This window comes from Salvelinus sp. IW2-2015, linkage group LG20 (genome assembly GCF_002910315.2).
Source record: "Salvelinus sp. IW2-2015 linkage group LG20, ASM291031v2, whole genome shotgun sequence".
In the NCBI taxonomy this organism is placed as follows: domain Eukaryota; kingdom Metazoa; phylum Chordata; class Actinopteri; order Salmoniformes; family Salmonidae; genus Salvelinus; species Salvelinus sp. IW2-2015.
This window is the reverse complement of record NC_036860.1, coordinates 9,905,746-9,930,515: the sequence shown is the minus strand read 5'-3', so window position 1 is coordinate 9,930,515 and position 24,770 is coordinate 9,905,746. Positions and strand designations below refer to the sequence as shown.

Below are 24,770 nucleotides of genomic sequence, written 5' to 3'. Positions count from 1 at the left end.
AGCTTATCTCGGTCTTCAATGACTAGTCTGTTGAACAGCAACTGGTTGGACTGGGTTCCACGCTTCGATTCAATTCATTAGACTTAAACTCATAAGGGAACATGTTGTATACCTATAGGCATTTTACATTCCCTGCGTTGGGCAATAGTAAAAGAGATCCTTCCAGTTAAACAACTGCTTACAATAGCTTTATTTAACTTCCAGTTAAACAACTGCTTAGAATAGCTGCAATACATTGCAGTGTCAAAGAAAAACAAATCGTTTTAAGTTCAGTATTTATTCGAAAATAGACTAGAAAACAATTCATTTTGGATGATTCGACTATAGCCCTCCAATTGTTTTTACACTGACATGTAACAATGGTTCTCTTTTCCGTAAAACCCACTGTTGAAACATCCATAAAAATACTTCATAGGATCAACCTAAATCAAGGTTGAAAAGATAACCCTAAAAAGCATTAAACATCTATAAACTCACTCTAGATAAAGAAATACAAGGRAAAAACTAAGGGAAGCAGTGAAAGTGTTAAATAGATCACTGTTCTTTAAAACGGGTGAGGAAGGAGACAGATGTGAGGTATTCAGTGACTCAAACCAATGTGTCATTTAAAACAAGTCCAAAAGATGTAAAGTACTGTACAACTCGACAACTAAATATACAAAAAACACAGTAAGACCCATCGAGAGTGCAAGAGGTAGCCCTTCTTACCCATAAAACCCCATTAATCCACAGCAGTCTTAAAAACAATCCCCTGCCCGGTTAGTTCCTCTTTAGAGTGATTTAAATACATCTGCATATAGACCTAAAAAGTCAATAAGTAAAAGTGTTTAAATATATAGACATATTACATTGACAAAAACCATCATGCATCTCTAACATGCAAGGTAACATTATTCAAAACGCTATGTTGGATCTCCGACCACCAATGGGTAAACTTGGCAGTTAAATGCATGAACCAATTTCAATCTGGTTATTTTCAAGGCAGTTTATATTTGCGGACACCAGAGCGGTCACTGGGGTGTGGAAGATCGGCATCAATGTGGGAACATCAGACTTGAAGGAAAAGATCCCTAGTAGTCCTCATCTACTCCGTGTTGACATTTCCTCTCTCCATGGCAGACAGTCACCCTGGAAKGATTCATCCATGCAGTCAAAACTCCCTTCACCTCTCCTCTTCCSTCAGTGRAACTTYAGTATCTGYGTTCAGTAGTCTCATTTGGGCTGTAATAGTCTATGATGAAGCCAAAATGACAGGAGGCTCTGCCAGGTCTACTCAACACCACAGATCCAAGTTCTTGGTGTTGGCAAAGCCTGGCTGATTGCGGAKCTTCCAGTAGGTTCCGTTGCTCAGCCAGATCTCATTCCCGGCCGCATCCAGCTCTTTCCTGAAGGAGGGAAGAGTATATTTACTTTCTAGTGTGAGGTAACCTTTTAAAAAAGGGGCATCAAACAGATACTGTGCATGAACACACAATATAATGTCAGTGGTCACCAACACAAGTCCTGGTAAAGCTACAGGTGCAGGCTTTTATTCTAACCCTGCCCTAACACACCCGGTTCAGCTAATCATAAAGACCCTGAATAGCAGGGATGATGACCACCGCCTTGCTATTTCTACAATAAATGCTCTTTGATTGCGTAAGGGACGGTTGGTGAGACTCACCTGAAGAAACGAGGCACGTGCTCCTCTCCCTTCTTGGCCAGCTCCTTTCGTCGGTCCCGCTGTTTCTGCTCTACTTCCTCCTTCTTACTGTCAGCCCCAGCTACATCTCCCTCCTCCAGGATCCTATGGGGAAAGAACAGTGGAGAGATAGGAGATTCAGCTGCACTCTGCATGACAGAATCAAAAAGGCGTTRACAGGGTCAATTGTGTGTACAGTACCATCGCACGCAGCCACATCGGATGTGACATCACATCAATGCACAACACAGCTCCCTGACATTTGAGGAAGTAAATGTCACTGAACGATACCACCTACTGTACAGGACCCAGAGTTCTTCCTGGTTAGATCATGTTCAAGAAGTATTCCTAGCCCYACTTCCAATGCATTTGACAAATCTAAATGACGTGCACACGGCTGAACATCCTCTACGTACGCATTACTGAGCAGGCCGGATGGTGGTCTCACCTCTGGTCYGGCCTGTAGCGGGTGTCTGAGGGAGGTAGGACCTTCTTGAGTTCAGGGGTCAGCTCATTGAGCTCCCTGGCGTAGCGACCGAAGCCGTAGTACTGGAAGTGGTCATCAGGCTGAGGGTCTGGGGATGGGAGAAACAGGGTACTGTGTGAGGCGATACATAGTGCTGGTACTATAGAGTGGATTACGGACTCACGGATTGAGGAAAACATCTCACGGATTGAGGAAAACATCCATAAGATAGAATTCACTGAAATAGAATGGATTAGGGAAAAGATAATAGGCACAATGGTGTGGATTACACCATTTTATGGGATAAACTATAATATCAAGATCGGATTAGAGATTAGGATTATCGTACATAGCAAATAATAGAGGATTCCGMTAATWGCAGTACTCACTGGGCTTCCAGATGCACTTTGGGTTAGGCAGGGTGTCGCAGAAGATGCCCTCATGCCACAGCCCACCGAACCGGTGGACCACCTCTCCCGCTTGGTTCAGAACCTGGCCTTGCACCTCGTTCTTACTGGTCTCCGAGGTCCAGTAGCGGGACTGAGGGAGAGAGGGAAAGACGCAGGGAGAGAGAGGGGGCCGTGTCAATGGCAACTTGTTAGGTACTTCCATATGTAAAGCTTTGGAGATTTCACAAATGTCTAGACCCCATTCAGGCTGTTAACCTTTTATTTGATTCATTATGTGGGGTTATCCTTCAATTGAGCTTTAGGTTCTGTGCGCACCGGGCAGGGGTCTCACCTTGACGAAGGAGATCTTGCAGGTGCAGAGGTCACTCTTGGTGTTTCTGATGGTCACCTCGCCGTAGTGCTCCAGCCACCTCTGCTGACTCAGGACGTTGTGTACGCAGGTCACCACCTTGTTCCACTCGTAGTGATCCCCAGACCTAGAGGGCAGAGGGAGAGAGAAAGAAATGGGTTTAATGCAACTGGATGAAGAGGCACTCTTCAAATTCATGGACACCTGAGCCGGTTTCAATACTATGAACCTTTCATTGAATAACACAGTAAGTTATACTTTCAAGCTAATGCCTTTTCAAATCTTCAATCAGCTCAATCGAAACACTGTCCCCGAGCTTCTACTTCGAACAACGGATCAAGGCATTCAAAACGACGATGTGAAAGTCGGGTTTACGTTCCTTCTTTATTTGGTCAAATAATCATGATGGAATTTGCATAAAACGCTCACTTTGGCAACTTGACATTCACTGGACCAGAGGAGATGATCTCCAAAGACTTCCCCCAGAACTTGTTCTTCCATTGCTGGTCTTGCCAGAAGGTGAAGTTCTCAGACTCTGCGTGCACGGCGGAGCAGGGCGGGTGGTGGCTGACCTGGGAACAGAAAGGAAAAACCTTAAATAACTGAATCGTCAGTGGAAGACACCCTGGATCAGTTAAGGGTTACTTGCAGATGGAATCTAGGATGATTCTGGGTCAGGATTATTCAAGTCCTACCTGCTCAGCGACGTAGCGGAAGCCGCGCTCCTTGCGGTGGCTCTCGTAAGTCTCTCCCAGGACGGGGTTGAAGGGCTTGTAGCGGTTCCGCCAGGTRGCCCAGGCATAGCCAGAGATGGAGAAAACTCCAATGTATAGCTTCATGAAAAAGAAGGTATGGGAAAACGGATGAGTGAGATCGCGCCCATCAACAATATCAAATGGTACCCGAAGAAAACTGCTACCCCAAAATACTATAGTATTTTACATGCTAAATCTGCAATTCAAGTTGACCCCATTCATTGTCATTAGAGCAATGGCTCTAATGCACAGACTCTACCCAACACACATACTACACTGACACTCCAACACACAGACTTTCACATATGCTGCTGCTATTATGTTTATTATTGATCCTGATTGCTTAGTCACTTTCACCCCTACCTACATGTACATACTGTATTACCTCAACTACCTGGCACCCCTGMACATTGACTCGCTACTGGTACTCCTTGTATATAACCTTGTTATTGGCTCGTAAGTAAACATTTCACGGTAARGTCTACACCGGTTGTATTCGGCACGTGACCAATACCATTTGATTTGAGAAAGCACAGACCTTTTTTTCCAGATTTCAACTAAGCAAATCTACAGGCGCATCAATTTACTTGAATCAGCACCAACGCTGGTGTGGCAGCACAAACCTATACTTGAGCTGCTTCGTTTTAAGGTCAGGCACGTGTCGGGCCGCCTTACCATCCTTTCGAAGGGGTCCTCTGTGCTGTTGGCGATGTCCAGAAGCTCAGAGTACTCCAGCTCTTCGCTCACCCTCTGCAGCAGGTTCAGAGGTTCGTTGAGGCCACAGGGCATGGACACACGTGAGAGGTCCTTGCCAATGTTGTTGTACAGGATGGTCATGATGCCAATGTGGCTGTTGTCGACACAGTTGGCGGGCAGGACGGTGCGGCGGCCTGTGTTGGTGGGCACGGTGCTGACCATGTCCGGGGCTCTGGACACGCTGGTGCGGTAGTTCAGGGTGGCAGAGGCTGCCAGGGGGAGAGGGCATACGACAAAGGTTACATGGAATTCTATACATTTCCTATTGAATCTCACATGTTTTTTTACAATTACGCCCAGCACTTAAGGCTTGAACAAACAAAAACATTTGACATGATTCAGCCCTTAAAGGGAGTTCAGGATTGTCTCCAGGGTCAGATGAACTTGTGGATACCCTTTTATGTGTCTCTGCGTTCAGTTTGAAGGACGTTGCCAAATAGCGTTAGCACAATGCCTGGAAGTATATGGGAATAGCTAGCATACTCGCTGTTGATGTTGACTTCATCATTACGCTAACACTAGTTAGCATTGGCTGGCAAAACTACAGGTAACTGGCAGCTCTTATGGTGTGGGGTGCATTTTCCTGGCATGGTTTGGGGCCACTCAACCCCTTAGAGGGCAAGGTAACAGCCAGTAAATACACAGCCATTCTTAGTGATCACCTTCAACCTACGGTGAAGCATTTATATCCTGAGGGGATTCGCCTCTTCCAGAATGGCAATGCCCCCATCCACAAGGCACGACTGGTCACTGAATGGTTTGATGAGCATTAAACACTGTCCGTCTCAGTCACCAGATCTCAACCCAATTGAACAGCCTAGCTACCGTTAGCCGCCTAGCTAGAATTCGTAACATCCGTTTTGCAAATTCGTAACATATAATACAAATTGTAATTTGTAACATAAGAAATGGCCGATTGATTCCACAAATGAATACATACCATACGAAACATATACTAAATGGAGTGTCTTGGATTTACATGACAGAATAATACGAAATGCTCTGAGACTAGGTTGAATTGAACACTTATGGTTGATTCTGGAGCGGCACTTGACAGCATTCTCTACCACAATCAACAAAACACCAAATTAAATGATGGAATTTCTCGTGGAAGAATGGTGTCTCAACCCTCCAATAGAGTTCCAGATAACTGTAGAATCTATGCCAAGGCTCATTGAAGCAGTTCTGCCGGGCTCGTGGTGGCCCAGCGTCCTATTTAGAGCTATGTTGGCGTTTCCTTTATTTACATTTACATTTTAGTCATTTAGCAGACGCTCTTATCCAGAGCGACTTACTTTGACAGTTAATTTCATACTGGACGCAGAGACATAAAAATGGTATCCACAAGATCTTAAGTAGATAAACAAAATACATTTTGTATGATTGAATGTATGCCAGAGTGCCAATGTCTCTTGTTTTAACTTGCAGACACGGCTACCATTAGAGGACCACAATGGAAACAAATCTTTAGAGACTTGTGCATATAATCCTCAGCAATTTTTGTTACATTCATTTGTTGCCTTGTTTCTTTATGCATTTTAAATTGTCAAAATCAAGGCTTCTTTGCCAAAACGATGAACCATCCCTTTAAAATGTCTGAAGTCCCAAAGCTGTCAAGGAAAGGAGGATGGTGAAACAGGAGGAAAAATTAAGTAATGACAGAGTCTCGATTTCTCCATCTTCCAAATTAGAGTTTGATGTTGGATTGAGGTGGACGGTATGATGTTTAAAGAATGAAATATCTATACAGATTAGACAATAATGCGTTTGTTAAATTGTCACCAGTCCCACACAACCAAAGAGACACCTCAGGAGGACAAAGAGGAAGAAGAAAGAGAGAGATGRTAAAATCATGGTAATAAAATGAGTCGACTGCTAGGGCATTTTCAGGGTCAAATCAGTATGCTTGCATGTACAACACTGAAAATGTACCGTCTTCAAATAAATTGTGCATCAATGAATTAAACGATCCATATRGGACTTCCAATATGGACGCAATTCACCACCACTCCACCGATACTTCAGTTTGACCAGTCCCAAAATACCTTTTGTTTGCGGTTGGTCCGGTGATACTGCCTCTGCAGGCAAAGTGGAAGCTATGTTCAGAAAACGTAATAAAAATACATTTGTACACAGATTACTTATAGACACACCCAATGTTGGTGTCAGCCGAGTTCATGAGTATAACTACCTAGATAGAGCTGGGCGATATAGACAAAAATCCATATCACAATAAAATTACTAAACGATCACGGTAAATTGAAAGTTAACAATAATGTGCACCAGTTACATTTTTATATTACCCTTAAAACTACTAATTTGAAGGTTGTGGTCATCAATTGTCTTGTTAACAGCCCACATTTAACAGACATTTCATACTACACATTCCTCTAGTAAAGGCTACTTATCGTTAAAATCGATATCAGTAAAACGTCCTCGATAAATGGTCGGTTCGGTCGGTATTGATAATTTTCGGTTTATCGTCCCAGCTTTACTAGATACTGCTGAATTTAAAACAAATCAAATGCATATTGTTACTTATTTTTCAAGACAAAAACTCAAATGGACCACATAGACCGAACTGCATTCAAGGTATAATGGGACTGCTCAAACACAATATTATAGAACACATCCTTAGAGTGGCCGTTCTAGTCATTCTACTTCTAGGACCACAGTTAAACAGTAATATCCAAAGAGTGGCGGCTCACCATGGACCTCGTCTGGCTCAGAGTTACTGGTGGTGGTGATGTCACTCAGCCCGGACTCATCAGACTCCTCTTCTCCGTTTTCAGAGGAGTTCTCACAGACAACGACATCTCTGGCGTCATAGTACTCGGCCATGGAGTCGGCCAGCGAGGGGGTGCGCTGCACAGAGCAGCCCTTGGAGGGCGTCTTCTCAGCATTCTGGAGTAGGGAGGGGGGGGTGACCGAAGGAGGAAGAATAAGACTATAGTTAACAGGAAGCATACAAAATCAACACTTTCAGATGGATAAAAGTGATGTCAATAATGTCTTATAAAAAGAAAGTTAAGGAAGAAAATCCTGCTCATTTGATAGAGAATCCCATGCATACAGGCACAAACACAGACGCAGAGACAGGCAGACATACAGTACACAGCCAGACACGCATTCAGAAACAAGTGGCAGCCTGCCTCTTGCTGAGTGGGGGTTGGCGGCTGAATACACACCTGGTCCTGACGCACMGTGCTGTAGGACTCCTTGGAACTCCCCGTGGATCCAGAGGAAAGGGACAGGGAATGAACTTTGGTTTGGCAAGACTGCACCTCCAGCTGGATACACACAAACAGTGACTTATTAGTATACTGTAGAGAATTGTATGARAAGCAAGCACAATATTAAGCTCATTTCCCATTGTCACATTATATAACTTGGCCCATATGCAGGTAAGTTGGACAAAATGTCCAGTATGCACATTTGGTGGAAGTTTTCCCTCAGAACTCTTTCAGCTTTGTCAGATCCATCCAGGACAAAACAATTGATGCAGCTTTCAACCAAAATAAACTATCCTAGTTCCATTTTCATAGTAATTAGTGAAGTTCAAAAACATCATAACTCGAATCAAATAGATACATTTGGGGGAGGTTTAAGTTGTTTCACCAAGATAAATCTAATCTGYTTGAACAAGTGGCTTTACATTTGAAAAGGCTTTTGTTTCATCCAGGCAGGCTCAAAACAGGAGAACAGGGAGGAATGGTTCTATCCCTGATGGGCAGTACCGAGATGTCCCAGCCCCAAACAGCCCAAACCAGTTCTGGCTGGTTTCACACACACTTGAACAGCAGCACACTGAGACGGGACTATATTTTGGAAGGAGAGAGCAAAAGAAAGCGAGAGAATAGGTGTGGCCCACCGAAACRTCTGCTGTGTGTGTTTTAAAACAGAGACCACAGTGTTATTGACTAGATGTGAACAAAGCCTTTCTATTGGTCGCTAAGTCTCTTCCTGTTCTTCTTGTTACTTCCAAAAAAAACAAAAACAAATGCAGGTCTCTCCTTTGGAGCCATTAACAATGGTTTATGTTCTTAGTGTATAGCAGGATGTCCGTCTCAGCGTGTGTACTGTATATGTGAGTGTGTGTCCAGGGCAGGCCTTTTACCTCAGACAGTGTGCTACACAGGGTGGCCAGTTGATTGGAGGTGGAGGAGCGTAGGTCTGGACCGGTCCAAGCCTGTCGGACCCGCTCACGTTCCAGGGCGAGCACTTCGTGGATGGACTTGAGAGATGCATGAACTAAGAAGATTACGGCAGACAAATGTCATTTTAATTTGATTTCCCTTTTTCATCCATACCAACATAAGTAACTAAGTAATTAAAGTAAGTCAATTACTACCAGATTGCAGTAGTCTACATAGGTCATTTTTTTATGTTGCAGAACCACCCTCACTATAACCAGCTCTACACATGACTTTCCTATGAGGAACTTTATTAACACCCCATCGAATGAGCCCCAAAACCCTGTAACACCTCTCTCTTACCCCTATAGGACAAAGCACAGATGTCCTGCTGGATCTTCTTGGCTTCGGGGGAGGTTATGAGGGGGTTGGAGAGCTGAGAGTACACATAGTCCGGGATGGACGACACCGAGGAGGCTCCCACACTCAGGTGGTTGGACGATGTGCTCAGGTGGCTGGAGGTAAACTGAGGGAGGAGAGGAAAGTTGGGGGGGGGTGAATGTGTGTAGAGAGCCATTTTGTGTGTCACTTTCGAGTGACGCATGCACATGCTAGCATCAAAATGTCCTGTGGCTGTATCAGAATAGCTTTACATTGATGTCGGGACCTTGACAAACGCAACAGTGAGTGATGACCATGAAAACAAAACTGATGGCTAGAATTATGCTCAACAAGTACATTAGTCTCCTGGCTTTATCTAGCGTCATCTTTTTTTTTGCCTTGCCTGTTGCTAGCTCGCTAGGTAATTAGTCCTCCGATGACATCTGCCATGTTGTAGAAGACCATCTAATTACATGTTTGTTAACTTGCATGAGCTGCCTCTGAAGTTGGAAGTTGTCATTCATTTAAATGTAAACAAGCCCCTTTGGATGCCTAAGTGCGCGCGCAACGTTTCATGACGCGGCCAGGAACTTAGTTAATATATTGTATGTTAGTAGCCTTACRTCTTTTGTAGAATCTCTGTAATTTCTATTGCCGAGTTTTTTTWAACTTTTCTCGTCTTTAGAAAAACCCATCTCGTCAGCTAGAAATATACTAGGGTGCAACCATCAGATTATTGTTTATGCAATGTGTCAATGYGTTTGTACCGGTCCCTAAACCATAAATGAAAAATGAGAGGGGACATGTGGGAACAGTGGGTGAAAGTAGAAGAGTAGGAGGATTCCGAGACAGCCATGACACAGAAATGTCCAGAAAACGTTCATATCCAATGACTAATGTCTTGTACAGTGTATCATAAGTATTCAACTCCTTAKATTTCACATTTTCCTGTTACAAAGTGGGATTACAATGGATGCAATTGTTCTCTTTTTGTCAACAATCAACACAATACAAACATTAAACACTAATATACCTTGATTAGATAAGTATTCACCCCCCTGAGTCATTACATGTTAGAAACACTTTTTGACAGAAATTACAGCTGAAATTACAGTCTTCTTGGGTAAGTCTTATCAGAGCGTTGCACACCTGTATTATGCAATATTTGCCCGTTATTCTTTTCAAAATTCAAGCTCTGTCAAGGTGTTGGGGATCATGGCTAGACAGCAATTTAAGTCTTGCCATAGATTTTCAAGCAGATTTAAGTCAACTAACTTGGCCACTCAGGAGCATTTACTATCTTCTTGGTGAGCAACTCCAGTGTAGATTTGGCCTTGTGTTGTAGGTTATTGTCAAGCTGAAAGGTGATTCCTCTCCCAGTGTCTGGCATAAAGCAGACTGAAGCAGGTTTTCCTCCAAGTTATTGCCTGCGTTTATCTCCATCCAGTTTCATTTTGTCCTGAAACTCCCCAGTCTTTGCCAATGTTAAGCATACCCATACCATGATGCAGCCACCAACATGCTCAAAAATAAGGAGGCAGTTACTCAGTGATGTGTTGGATTGGATCCAAACATACAGCTTTGCATTTAAGCGAAAAAGTATATTCCTTTGTCTGGTTTTTTTTGGTGGGTTTTTTTCCACCCCAGGATTACTTCAGTGTTTGAGTATTTTTATTCTGTATATTTATTTGTATTCATCTTTTCACTCTGTCATTTAAGCCATCATTGTAGAGTCACTACAACGTTGATTCATCCTCAGTTCTCCCATCACAGCCATAGAACTCCATAGTCGTTTTAAAATCACCTATGGCCTCATGGTAACATCCCTGAGTAGTTTCCTTGCTGTCCTGCAGCTCAGAAGGACGATTGTATCTTTGATGTGTCTAGGTGGTATAAACGCATCATCCACAGCACAATTATTAACTTTACCACACATAGAGTAATTCAATGTCTGATTTGATATTGTTACCCATTTACCAATCACTGCCATTCTTTATGAGGCTTTCTAAAAGCTCCCTGGTCTTTGTAGTTGAATCTGTGCTTGAAATTCAATACTTGATTGAGGGACCTTAGATGTTTTAGGGGACAGAGGAAGGGTTAGTTATTCAAAAATCATGTCAACCCCTATTATTCACACAGAGTGAGTCCATGTRACTTATGTGATTTGTTAAGCTACATTTACTCCTGAACTCATTTTGGCTTGCCTAAACAAAGCAGGTGAATATTTATGCAACTATATTTTAGTCATTACATTTTTGTTAATTTGGAAATTGTATTTTTCCACTGACAGAGTATTTTCTGTACATAAATGACTTTATCAAAAATGATATCTATTTCAATCCCACTTTGTAATAACAAAATGTGGAAAAACATATTTATGATACCCACTGTATAGGACATGAGAACTTACCGTGCCGCGGSCTTCGACTCCGGACAGGGTGCGAGAGTGACAAAATATCTTGTTTGTCGTCTTCCTCTCCTTCTTGGCCTTGGGGGTATTAAGGGTCAGATTCTGAAAGACAGGTAGAATAGATACATGCTCAGTCTAAAGAACAGTCACCACTAAATGAATACTCCAATGTCACACTCAGCTCAGAATTACAGGTGTGCCATTTTTTTCCCCCCATAGAGAACATCTCATATACAGCACGTGCGGTTGTAGAGTAGTTGTTAGGGCGGTGACCTTACCTGCATGTTGATTCGTCGCTCTAGGTCACTGTTGGAGATTGGTTGAGGGCCACTCTCCAGCCAATTGAGCCTCTGGATGAGCTTGGCCAACTCAGTCAAGTCCAGCTGAGAACGAGCTAGCTCTGTGGGGGTCAAGGRTCAGAGAAGATTATTGATAAAGCTTTGGAGTGAACGCTTAGCTCTGAAAATAACTGGTTATTCATTTAATGCTGAACTGTAAATTGATAGCCTTGATTCCCTAGCTTTCACCATGGAAGTACCTTACCTTGGGAGCAGGTATCTGACTGGTGGGTCTGCTGGAGCCATGCTGCCACCTTGCCGTTGACCCCTGGGGCTGCTGTGGGCGGAACCTCCATCTCAGCCTGGTAGACCGAAGCAGAGCTGGCGTAGTGAGGGTACTGGAACCACATGATTTGGGGACAGAGGAGGGAAAGAGATAGAAGAGTAGTCAAGTGTCAGTCAAAGCCAATTTGTATAAAGTCCTCGTTCTATTCAGAATATACCTTCACCTATTTTGGTGTGACCAGAACGTATTTGKTTGTAGCACTGCAAGTAGCAGACCACATTGCGTCACACCCCTGTTTCTCTGTTCACTCACCATGCCTGGCATGGCGGCTTGGTTTCTCTGGGCTAGACTGGCCATGGCTGGCAACAACGTGCTGTTGCCCATGGTGAGGGCATGGAGGACTCCGTGGTGAACGCCCAAGGCCTCGTTCTTCTTGAAGACACGATGGGCACACAGCTTGGTCAGCCATATGTAGAACAAGTCATTGTTCTTGGCCTAACAGGAGAGTGAATTTTACATTAATAATTACGTTAATTGGGGGGGGGGRMMAMMMMWKSYWMYTYYTYYKGRWWARRAAMMRRWKKKRAAARGRAAMCGKTKRRSSKKRAAAAAAACATCAGCGWTGCAGTTCTTGACACAATCCGGTGTGCCTGGCACCCGTTCAAAGGCACTTAAATGTTTTGTCTTGCCCATTCACCCTCAATGGTACACATACACACAATCCATGTCTCAATTGTCTCAAGGCTTAAAAATGGTTCTTCTACCCATCTCCTCCCCTTCATCTACACTGTTTGAAGTGGATTTAACAATTGATMTCAATAAAAGATTAGAGCTTTCACCTGGTCAGTYTAGGTCATGGAAAGAGCATGTTCTWRGTATTTTGTATACTCCGTGTACCTTGACGTGGTATAAATAGTCTCCACCATCCAGATCGATGCGATTGGACTTCTTGTTGATGGACATGACAGCGAGRCTAACGTCCAGGGAGCCGTGAAGTTTTCCTCTTTGGATCTGACCAGTGGAACATTAGAATGGATGAAACCCCCCCACACTGTATTGTCCAACGTGTATAAACAAGCATTACAAAGCCTGTAACATTTACAATACGGCACTGACCAATTTCAGAATGATTGCAATCGTGAATTGAATTTGTGTTTTTGGTAATGTATCGTGAATACATACATCCTGCTGYGTCTTGGAGTACTTGAGGATGCCTTTTTCCAGCAGGAAGTACCTCTGAAAGGAGAGAGACAGAACCACATTAGACAGGGGTGTATTCATAAGTGCACACCAGTAGCAATGGGAACACGTTTATTTTTTTGAGAGGTTTAGATTCGTTGGGAAACCCTGGATTAGTCCCTTCCAGCCAAGTTCCAGCCATTTACTTCCATTTGGCTACTAGTGAATACACCCCAGGAAGTCAGAAGTGATGGTGAAACAGAACTTAATAGCAAAACTGTACTTCAATTGGCTTGCCAACAGTGCTTCAACTGGCTTTCAACTGTTCTTCAAATTGGCTTGCCAAGTAAAGCCTTTGCATTACCTTGTGCCAGCCATTCAAAGGGTACTTCCTCCTCTTCATCAAGAAGCCCTCACAGATACCAGGGATGCTCATGTCCAGCGCTGACCCGATCCCTGAACCCATGTCCATGTGGTCTTCCAACACCTCCCAGTGCCTGGAGTTCTATGGGGGGGGAGATACAGTTTTCATTAGTTTGGAGCACGAATGGCACAGCGGTCTAGGGCACAGCATCTCAGTGCTAGAGGCTTCACTACAGACCCTGGTTTGATCCCGGACTGTATCACAACCGGCCGTGCTCGTGAGTCCCATAGGGCAGCGCACAATTGGCCCAGCGTCGTCCGGGTTAGGGGAGGGTTTGGCCGGGGTAGGCCGTAAAATAAGAATTTGTTCTTAACTGACTTGCCTAATTAAATAAAGGTTAAATAAAATAAAAATGTTGCATTGTCCATAAAGAACTTAATCCTCACAAAGTGRGTTTCATCCATTCAGCCATCCATCCATAGAGATATTCATGATGGTTATATACATCATTGGTTGCATTATGGTGTAAAGAGGAGACCCGTCATATACAAAAGCCAGGCACACCCCACTCGCACTCTAAGATCCTTTTTTTTTTTTTAAAGGAACGGCTCAGAAACTACCTGGCGGGAGTTGCGTGATGACCCAGCGCTGTCGTTCCGTGAGTGTCCAACCTTGAATCCTCCAGAAGGAGACTTGTCCATGCTCATCACTGATTGGCTGCTGTTGAGTGAGGGTGGGCACACCCGAGGGTCCATCATTATGATTGGATGAACAACGTCGCTAAAAGTAAGCTCTGCTTTTCGACAAGGTTCTCTCTCAGAGGAAACACAACTCTGTTGAGACAAAAGGARCAGTAATGTGAGGAGACAATAAAAAGTGACATTGTAACTGGTTTTCACATTTGGCAGCTTCATACGCTTTAACTGTCCCATTTTAAATCATGAGAGATCAGATAAATAGACTTGGACGTCTTTTCTTGAAATTCAAGTGTCAGGAACACACTTCACGTGTGCTGCCCTGCTGCAGTGGGCCCTCGGGTCATGAGTTTAGTGCTGCCTTTGATACCATCGATCACCACATTCTTTTGGAGAGATTGGAAACCCAAATTGGTCTACACGGACAAGTTCTGGCCTGGTTTAGATCTTATCTGTTAGGAAAGATATCAGTTTGTCTGTTATAATCTCCACCCGGCACAGCCAGAAGAGGACTGGCCCTCATAGCCTGGTTCCTCTCTATGTTTCTTCCTAGGTTTTGGCCTTTCTAGGAAGTTTTTCCTAGCCACCGTGCTTCTACACCTGCATTCCTTGCTGTTTGGGGTTTTAGGCTGGGTTTMTGGGTTTTAGGCTGGTTTTCTTCACTTTGAGATATCAGTTGATGTACGAAGGGCTATAAATACAAATACATTTGATTTGATGAGTTCAGGAAAATGAGGAAGACAACCTACACATCATCCACCCCAACCTTATGGTTGGCTTGGCCTTATGAAGACCATGGTGGACAAAGCGGTACTAGACAAGTTCCAGGAGTACTGACCAAAGAATATGACAATGCATTATTAAAATTAAATTAAATCAGATTCTACTAGGAATTTTTAAATTGCCAGATCATTTTTTAATTTCAGTCAAAACAATATTTTCCTGAAAAAGTTTAAATTAGACCTAATCTACAGCATGAGCGATTATCAAAAGTATCACAGATACAACTCCACAGTAAAAAAAWAATCATATAATGATTGGATCGATCTACTAGTACTCCTAGAGTTAGCCTATTCCATGGAAGAATGTCTTCAGTCCCTTGATAGTATCCAACACAACAGTGACACACCAATGTTGAGATGKAAACAGATACAGTGCCGTCRGGAAGTATTCACATCCCTTGATTTTTTCCACATTGTTAAGTTACAGCCTTATTCTAAAATAGATTAAATAAAACCGTTTAAAATCAGCAATCTACACACAATACCCCATAATGACAAAGCGAAAACAGGTTGACATYTTTAMAAATGTATTAAAAACAGTGAGACTCAAAATTGAGCTCAGGTGCATCATGTTTCCACAACTTAATTGGAATCCACCTGTGGTAAATTCAATTGATTGGATATGATTTGGAAAGGCACAAACCTGTCTATATAAAGGTCCCACAGTTGACAGTGCAAGTCAGAGCAAAAACCAAGCTATGAGGTCCGAGACAGGATTGTGTCGAGGCAGATCTGGGGAAGGTACAGTGGCCAGACAGAAGCCACTCAGTAAACGGCACATGACAGACCRCTTGGAGTTTAACAAAAGGCACCTAGACTCTCAGACCATAAGAAACAAGATTCTCTGGTCTTATGAAACCAAGATGGAACTCTTTGGCCTGAATGTAAAGCATCACGTCTGGAGGGAACCTGGCACCATCCCATCGGTGAAGCATGTTGGTGGCAGCATCATGATGTGGGGATGTTTTTCAGTGGTAGGGACTGGGAGACTAGTCAGGATTGAGGGAAAGATGAACAGAGCAAAGTACAGAGAGATCCTTGATGAAAACCTGCTCCAGAGTGCTCAGGACCTCAGACTGGGGTGAAGGTTCACCTTCCAACAGTACAACGACCCTAAGCACACAGCCAAGACAACACAGGAGTGGCTTCGGGACAAGTCTCTGAATGTCCTTGAATGGCCCARCCAGAGTCCAGACTTGAACCCAATCGAACATCTCGGGAGAGACCTGAAAATAGCTGTGCAGCGACGCTCCCCATCCAAYCTGACAGAGCTTGAGAAGATCTGCAGAGAAGAATGGGAGAAAMTCCCCAAATACAGGAGTACCAAGCTTGTAGCATCATACCMAAGACAACTCGAGGCTGTAATCKCTGCCAAAGGAGCTTCAACAAAGTCCATGACAACAACAAATTCGGAACCTATACAGCCATGCATTACTGACCAAATTATTAAAAGACAAGTATTGTAATTTTATATTACTTAAAGTGTGTGGAAGAGGTGCATTTTTATTTTTTATCAACAATGACAATCCAACTGAGTCTGACAACTTGGATGGAAAATTACTGAGGATGATAGCAGATGATATTGCCACTCCTATTTCCATCTCTTCAATCTAAACATACAGGAAAGTGTGCCCCCTCAGGCCTGGAGTGAAGCAAGTCATTCAATAAAACAGCATGTTAACAACCCTTAGTAAACTTTTATAAAAAAAATTGTTTGACTAGATAAAACTTGGCAAAGAAAGAAACGTCCTCTCACTGTCAAATGCGTTTATTTTCAGCAAACTTAACATGTGTTCATACAAATATTTACACAACAAGATTAAACAACTGAGACAAACTGAACAAGTTCCACAGACATGTGACTAACAGAAATTGAATAATGTGTCCCTGAACAAAGGTGGGGGTCAAAATCAAAAGGAACAGTCAGTATCTGGTGTGGCCACCAGCTGCATTAAGTACCGCAGTGCATCTCCTCCTCGTGGACTGCACCAGATTTGCCAGTTTTTGCTGTGAGATTTGCTGTTACCCCACTATCCACCTACAAGTTCCCAGACATTTCTGGGGGGGGAATGGCCCTAGCCCTCATCCTCCGATCCAACAGGTCCCAGACGTACTCAATGGGATTGAGATCCGGGCTCTTCGATGGCAGAACACTGACATTCCTGTCTTGCAGGAAATCACGCACAGAATGAGCAGTATGGCTGGTGGCATTGTCATGCTGGAGGGTCATGTCAGGATGAGCCTGCAGGAAGGGTACTACATGAGGGTGGAGGATGTCTTCCCTGTAACGCACAGCATTACGATTACCTGCAATGACAACAAGCTCAGTCCGATGATGCTGTGACACACCGCCCCAGTCCATGACGGACCCTTCACCTCCAAATCGATCCCGCTCCAGAGTACAGGCCTCGGTGTAACACTCATTCCTTCGACGATAAATGCAAATCCGACCATCACCCCTAATGAGACAAAACAGCAACTTGTCAGTGAAGAGCAATTTTTGCCAGTCCTGTCTGGTCCAGCGACGGTGGGTTTGTGCCCATAGGCGACGTTGTTGCTGGTGATGTCTGTTGAGGACCTGCCTTACAACAGGCCTATAAGCCCTCATTCCAGCCTCTCTCAGCCTATTGCGGACAGTCTGAGCACTGATGGTGGGATTATGCGTTCCTGGTGTAACTCGGGTAGCTGTTGTTGCCATCCTGTACCTGTTCCGCAGGTGTGATGTTCGGATGTACCGATCCTGTGCAGGTGTTACACGTGGTCTGCCACTGCGAGGATGATCAGCTGTCCGTCCTGTCTCCCTGTAGCGCTGTCTTAGGCGTCTCACAGTACGGACATTGCAATTTATTGCCCTGGCCACATCTGCAGTCCGCATGCCTCCTTGCAGCATGCCTAAGGCAYGTTCATGCAGATGAGCAGGGACCCTGTGCATCTTTCTTTTGGTGTTTTTCAGAGTCAGTAAAAATGCCTCTTTAGTGTCCTAAGTTTTAATTGCCTACCGTCTGTAAGCTGTTAGTGTCTTAACGACCGTTCTACAGGTGCATGTTCATTCATTGTTTATGGTTCTYTGAACAAGCATGGGAAACAGTGTTTAAACCCTTYACAATGAAGATCTGTGAAGTTATTTAGATTTTTACCAAATATCTTTGAAAGTCAGGGTCCTGAAAAAGGGCCGTTTCTTTTTTTGCTAAGTTTTACAGTTAACAAATTCACAGATTTTCATTGCGCTTATAGGGAAGGGCATTCAAGATGTACAGCACTTACAGATTGCGGACGATTGGCTTAGAGACATTTATAAAAAGATTGTGGGAGCTGTTTTGTTAGACTTTAGTTCAGTTTTTGACATCATTAAAGAACACAATGGAAGCCTCTCCAACATAATCCAGGTAGAGTCAGGCATTCCCCAGGGCAGCTGTCTAGGCCGTTTGTTTTTTTCAATCTTTACTAATGACCTGCGACTGGCTTTGAGTAAAGCMYGTGTGTCTATGTATGCTGATGACTCAATACTACACAMATCAGCTACCACAGCAAGTAAAATCACTGCAACACTTAAAGAGCTTTAGTCAGTTTCAGAATGGGTGGCAAGAAATAAGTAAGTCCTAAATATTTCAAAAACTGAAAGCATTSTATTTGGGACGAATCATTCACTAAAACAAAATTACAATTGGCCCAGAACCGGGCAACAACTGGCCCTTAAATGTACACGAGAGCTGTGTGAATCTCTCCTGGCTCAAAGTCGTGTGTGTGAGAAGTATTGACATGTTGAATGCCCTGTGTTGTCTGTTTAAACTACTAGCGGACAGTTCAGACACCCATGCATACCCCACAAGACATGCCACCAGAGGTCTCTTCACAGACCCCAAGTCCATAACAGACTATGGGAGGTGGCACATGACTACATGGAACTCTGTTCCACATCAAGTAARAACTGATCAAAATACACCTAATTAAAGAGCTGGGACTGAAGAGGCACAGACACACGCACATGATAACATACATACTATACCAGCATTTCCCAAACTCCAACCTCGGGACCCCAAGGGGTGCATGTTTTGGTTTTTGCCCTAGTACTACACAGCTGATTCAAATGATYGAAGCTTGATAAGTTGATTATTTTAAAATCAGCTGTGTAGTGCTAGGGCTAAAAACAAAACATGAAGCCCTTGCAATGTGTTGTGAAATGTAATGTTTTTAATTGTGTATAACTGCCTTAATTTTGCTGGACACCAGGAAGAGTAGCTGCTGCCTGGGCTCCCAAGTGGCGCAGCGGTCTAAGGCACTGCATCATAGTGCCAGAGGTGTCACTACAGACCCTGGTTCGATTCCAGTCTGTATCACAACCGGCCGTGATTGGGAGTCCCATAAGGTGYACAATTGGCCCAGCATCTTCCGGGATAGGGTCATTGTAAATAAGAATTTGCTCAACTGACTTGCCTAGTTATATTAAAAGTTAAATWAAATAAACGATGRGGATCCATAATAAATACAAATGTATCAAGTCTGGTAAGAGTTCTGCCATTCTGTTGCATTTGAGTTTWGTTATTATTTTATTGTCGCAATTTATTAAAATCTGCAATCTGCAGGGCTCTCCAGATTTTCATGGTTTTAATAMAACGGAAATAACTGTTTGATACATGGAACTCGGAAGCACTGAATCGAGTGACTGAGGTTGTCATTTGAGTAAAATAGGGGGCTACTTTCCATTTTTAGTGATTATTTTTTTATCTGCTGATAGTTGCTTCAGGGCTAGAGTCCAAGAAGGCTGTAGGATCAGTCCAATTTATTTCATTCTGATTTATATAGAATTTCATAGTAGCTTTTAAAATGGCTATTTATAGCGTTCTCTATTTATAGCATTCGTATCCTTATCTTTTAAAATTATAACTGTATTCTTTTTGTGAGCGCTACGAGGTGTTTACCAGGTTTATTTACCATTAAATAGTATGCTTTGAGTTTAACCTGTAGTTGTTGGCGCTCTTCAAAAGTAAAAGATCATATTCCTGSTTAAATTCTGAAATTGCATTTTCTTCTTTACCTTGTAAATAAGTATGGGCTTTTTCTAAGATAGTAATTAAAATTAAAGAAATAAATCACTAACGCAGATGTAATTTTTGCCGAGATTATCATTCCCCTAATGTACGCCTTAAAAGCATCCCAAATTATTTCAGGGCTTGGCTTTTCTCCTCTATGTCTACTATTACAAATGTAAATGTCTTTATTTTCTCATTTATGTATTTAATCAACTAAATACGTAAACAATATAATATATCAACATTGGTGCGTCACTGTTCTCTTGGATACTCGTGTTGGATGCTATAAAGGGACTATTATCTGGTTACCAAGCAGGGCTATGTTACATATCAAAGACGGGAGGGTGAGTGGGTGGAGCCAAGACGGAAAGTAGGTTCCACACCCCAATACCATACATACAGGATCACCACAGCAACCACGTGTACATCCTCTTCATATTGTCGCYATCTTGATTGACGACCAAATGAGATGCCTAGATTGAGGCTGGACATCAATAATGAAACTGTCAACTGTAACAAGTGATACATTTGCCCTGTTTGGGTAATGTATTTGATGACAGCATGTTTAAGGACAACTCACATGAAAGAAAAATTACCGACATTGAAGCCATGCATCCAATAAACAGATCAGTGGTCTATAAGGAAATCCTTTCCAAGAACTGAAGTTCACAGATGCAAAACAATTGAAGACATTCCCTGAAATAAGTGATTTCCTTCGAAAGGGGATAATGTGAGTTTTCCAACAATGCCAGAAGTATAACTGTACTCCTAATATTCAGCAAAAAAAATAAACCACAACTTGCATTTACAGACTGCAAGAGCAGATGAATAACATCCAATAACATGGCAAAATTGAGCTTCTGGTGTGATCAGAGCAAAAACGGCCTATAGGAAAGCAAAGAATCAATGACAGTATTGTTGTTTCTAACTGAGGTAAGTTACAATTAGTTTCTTGTCTGCACATCAGTTCAAAAGAGAGGGGAGTGACCTTCCAGGAGCTGTGTGTGGGAGAGCAAGATTTTCTCAAGCAGCCCACGCAACAGAAAGACATAATAGACGAAGAGGTAATCAGAGGATTGCATGAAATATTCTGCTAAACCATGCATGCTTATGATTGGACAAAACAGATGAAACGGAGCTTCATGTCAAATTGAATGTCCATTAGTTTCACGTRGAATTCTCGTTTCGTTACATTTGTCAACTAAAATGAAAAGTAATTTGTAATAGTATTTTTCCAGGGCTTCTCGTCTTGTTATCGTCAGTATTTTGTCAAGAAAAATAGGTTGTTGACGAGTATATTTCATGGTAGTTATTGCTGACAAAATTGACTGAGGGGGCATCATCAGAGTCCAAAAAAAACAGAAAAACTCCAATATCCCGCAGATTACATTTAGCTGAGGAGGCCATTTTGATTACAGTTTCTCCATCAACTGGTGGCGAACACAAACAACTTTCTAGGTAATTGACTATTTTCTCATTCTACAGGGAGTAATATGAGTTGCTGTTGCTGATTATTTACAATATGTCATGAAAAATGGAGCACAAACTGTAATCAACTGAAACTGCACTCACCCTCTTGGGTGGCTTTGAAATCATTTTAAAATAATAAAATACACCCATCAAACAATGGCATTCCTGAATCTCGCAGACCAAATGACTTGAGGCTTATGTCGTCATGATACATGGTCAGCTTCATGCTAAGTCGGGACGAAGAAGAATGTTACAGGGACTGACACACACAATAACGATGTGGAATATGTCGTTCAACCAGAAAACAAGGATACAAATGGACTTCTTTTGAGTAAGAGGGCAACTATGTCTCTCAGGCCTTTAAAAACACGCGGACTGAAAGTGTGGCGACGTTTGGAAAAACCAGAGCGTCCTGTCAGCATTGATAAAGGGCTCTTGATAGCTGCATATCTTATGGTTTGAATTAGAGAATTATTGACACATACCCGACACCAACAAAACATGAGCCTGTTCTGGATGCTTGATTCATTTGGATCTGGATCAAATGTTCTGAACAGCTGTGTACAGTAACACAACCATAGCAACTGCCAAGGAACTCCTAACAACCAAGAGTAAAACATCTACAAACAACCCCGCCGCTGTAGCTTACTCCTGATGCAGTCCAGAGTAGCAATCGCAACATCGGAGTCTTGGTAGGAAGAGGAACGCCCAATAAATAAGAATGATTTCTGAAGCAGATCACGAGAACACCAAGGAGAAAACTGCCAGAAGAGATAAAGAAAGTCACGAGAGAGAGAGAAAGACAGCATCAGGTGCCGCAGGCACAGGGTGATCAGACAGGTTCCTGTGCTCCAGGAATGTGCCTGGGCTGCATGCTGCACCAACACACAGGGCCCCTTACAGCCTCAATGACACTGCTGCTGCTACTGGGACACCTGGGATGTTCCACCTTCTAGACTAGGTTCAAAGGTTTAGAAATCCAACATGAGGCATACAATGAAAGTGTCGTGGGGTAAGGAGGATGCTTTTTTTGGAGAGATTGCCAACGTAAGCTATGTTGGCACTGCATGTTCCAAGCCTGTTCCAAGAGAATTCAAACATGGCTGACATTCTGCAGGACTGTATCTATGGCTGTGGGACATACTCGTACCGTAGCATTGGTCGAAATCACATTTGATGGGCCCACAYGCGTACCATATCCACTCCCTTGTCTACAACTTGGGTTTATCAGAATCAGGGGTAGACACACGGTGCAACCTTCAGTAAGGCTGGGATGCAACACTCCTAAAGGCTCACCCTGGCTGGCCATCTGTAAAGCATTATATAAAACCACAGACATTCAGCACTRCCCATATATGTTCTGATGGAAGTATGGACTGTCACCTTTATCACCAACTAGGCCATTAACAGTGTGACTGACAATCTTCCTCATCAAAATAGCTTAAATATACACTAAAGAGACAGAAATGTGTTAATAGCCAACTTGTTCATAGTTCTAAAAGCCAATATGAGCGCAATACAAMTGTTACCATTTTACCTTAGAAGGTTACCAAGACTAGGACATGGTCAATGGAAGTTCAAGTCCTAARTCAGTTGAGGCCAGAGAGTAACTGGATGCATATACTTCTACAAAGATGGTAAGCAGAAAACACGAGTGAAAAGCAGAGATGGAGAGTTGAAAATAAACAGCATTTGATAGCCTCATTTTCACTGCATCTCAGAAGTCTTTGTGAGAATAAGCAAATATAGCAAGAACAAGAAACGTATCACTAGATYCTCACTGTATCCCATGCATTGATTAAAAACTAGTTGGCCACCTGGATTTGAGCACATTYGTGTTAACACACAAACGCTTCAAAGCCATATAATGTTACGACAAAGGGACCAATTGCTGCTCAGAAAAGGTAGGCCTAATTACAGTACTGTTGTGACTTTTGTGGCCTCAGAAAAGTTTGGCTCAAATGTTGAGAACGSTTAAAAGGCCAGCCAGGTCACMAGTGATACAAGTCAGTATTCGATGTGTATCTATGTCTGAGGACATCGGGAAGTGACGTGAAAACCAGCCATTAGGGGCAACGGTGAGCATTGTGGATGGCGGATGGGCATCTGTCTCCAATTCTTAAGGTTGCAAGTTCGAACCCAGCATTAGAAAGTTGTTTGAGATTTTTGTTTTAAGCCCATCCCCAATCTTAACCATTATGAGTTCATGCCTAAACTTAACCGTAAACACTTCGAAAGTTGACGTTTGATACATCTTCCAAATTAGATGTTTAAGAAACATGGATTGACGTCTAATTCTGATGTGGGACTGTGAGAGCTAATTGCAGCAGGCAGCAGTCACTTACATMTCCTATGGTGGCACAATTGAAGTTCAAGGTGTTCAACCTCAAACAAAATATGAGTGGTTTTACTTAAAACATGGGCCTAAGCAAAGGAAACAAAAACACTCGAAATTCGATCCGTAATTGATCAAACTCGATGGAAGTTAAACAAACAATTACTAATAATTCTCTAAATCAAACATTAGTTTCAACCAATTAAATGCACTTGCATTATGTTCATTTATTCCGTTTTGTCAATCAAATAAGAACGAAAAACTAACCTGAAACCCGTGGATAACCCAGGGACGTGGCCAGCGTGAAAGGAGACTGACTTTTTTTTGCTTCCTCCCATTTGTCATATCGTAGCACCACGTCACTCCGTCGTCGAAATTCGAGTGTCTCAGGTGAGAAAGGTGTGTCCGATCCATATGTCGCGTTCAAAACAACTGTGAACTCGGAAATGTCCTAATTCAGTGCATTCACAACAACTRGGACTCGGAAAAATGAACTCCGACTGSGAAAAATCCAACTCGGAATTCCAAGACGGAATTCGTTTTTTCTGACTTCCCAGTTGCCAAAACACGCACTAGTTATAAACCCTTACCTCCAAATTCCTGACGCATCAGAGAAAGATAACATGAATTTAACAGGTCATCAATGTTGTGACACTAGTGCACACATGATTTGATTGACTTTGCATGAATTAGTCAGTACAATTAGCCAATTATTCGGCTATTGGATTATTCATTTTATGATTTGTATGTTATATTCACTAGTAATATATTTKAAATGACAATTGTTTACCAGAGTAGACCTAATAAAYCACATGTTTACAAAATGAAGTCACACACATAATAGTATTTTTTTTCTTTTGTAGAAAGATAGCATTTGTTTGGTGTTTTTGGGGGGAAATAAAACACCTAACTTTTCCTCATAAACAAAAAGACACTCCAATGTGTTATTATTATTRTTATTGGCATTTCATCACATCATCAATCACATCCGTATCTACATGCAAGATAGG

At 42.6% G+C, this 24,770-nt stretch overlaps 1 protein-coding gene across 4 annotated transcripts; it reads right to left on the bottom strand.

The window, feature by feature from the left end:
* Window positions 1–261: 261 nt before the first annotated feature.
* LOC111981339 (oxysterol-binding protein-related protein 7-like) lies at window positions 262–24,232 on the bottom strand. 4 transcript variants are annotated; one of them, XM_024012559.2, is made up of 22 exons: window positions 24,028–24,232; window positions 14,069–14,281; window positions 13,449–13,589; window positions 13,088–13,141; window positions 12,803–12,916; window positions 12,218–12,400; window positions 11,885–12,017; window positions 11,620–11,741; window positions 11,342–11,443; window positions 8,914–9,076; window positions 8,535–8,668; window positions 7,606–7,707; window positions 7,126–7,321; window positions 6,463–6,513; window positions 4,337–4,626; window positions 3,602–3,739; window positions 3,336–3,478; window positions 2,889–3,033; window positions 2,537–2,687; window positions 2,130–2,256; window positions 1,664–1,786; window positions 262–1,385 (listed from the first exon to the last, which is right to left on the bottom strand). In XM_024012559.2, exons 1-22 carry the CDS (start codon window positions 24,172–24,174, stop codon window positions 1,274–1,276), a joined length of 3,084 nt encoding a protein of 1,027 aa, XP_023868327.1. In that variant the 5' UTR covers window positions 24,175–24,232; the 3' UTR covers window positions 262–1,273. The 4 variants fall into 4 exon arrangements, with proteins under 4 accessions (XP_023868327.1, XP_023868329.1, XP_023868328.1 ...); XM_024012561.2 differs by having other exon boundaries at window positions 6,463–6,495; window positions 24,028–24,231; XM_024012560.2 differs by lacking the exon at window positions 24,028–24,232 and adding an exon at window positions 21,911–22,136.
* Window positions 24,233–24,770: the final 538 nt, after the last annotated feature.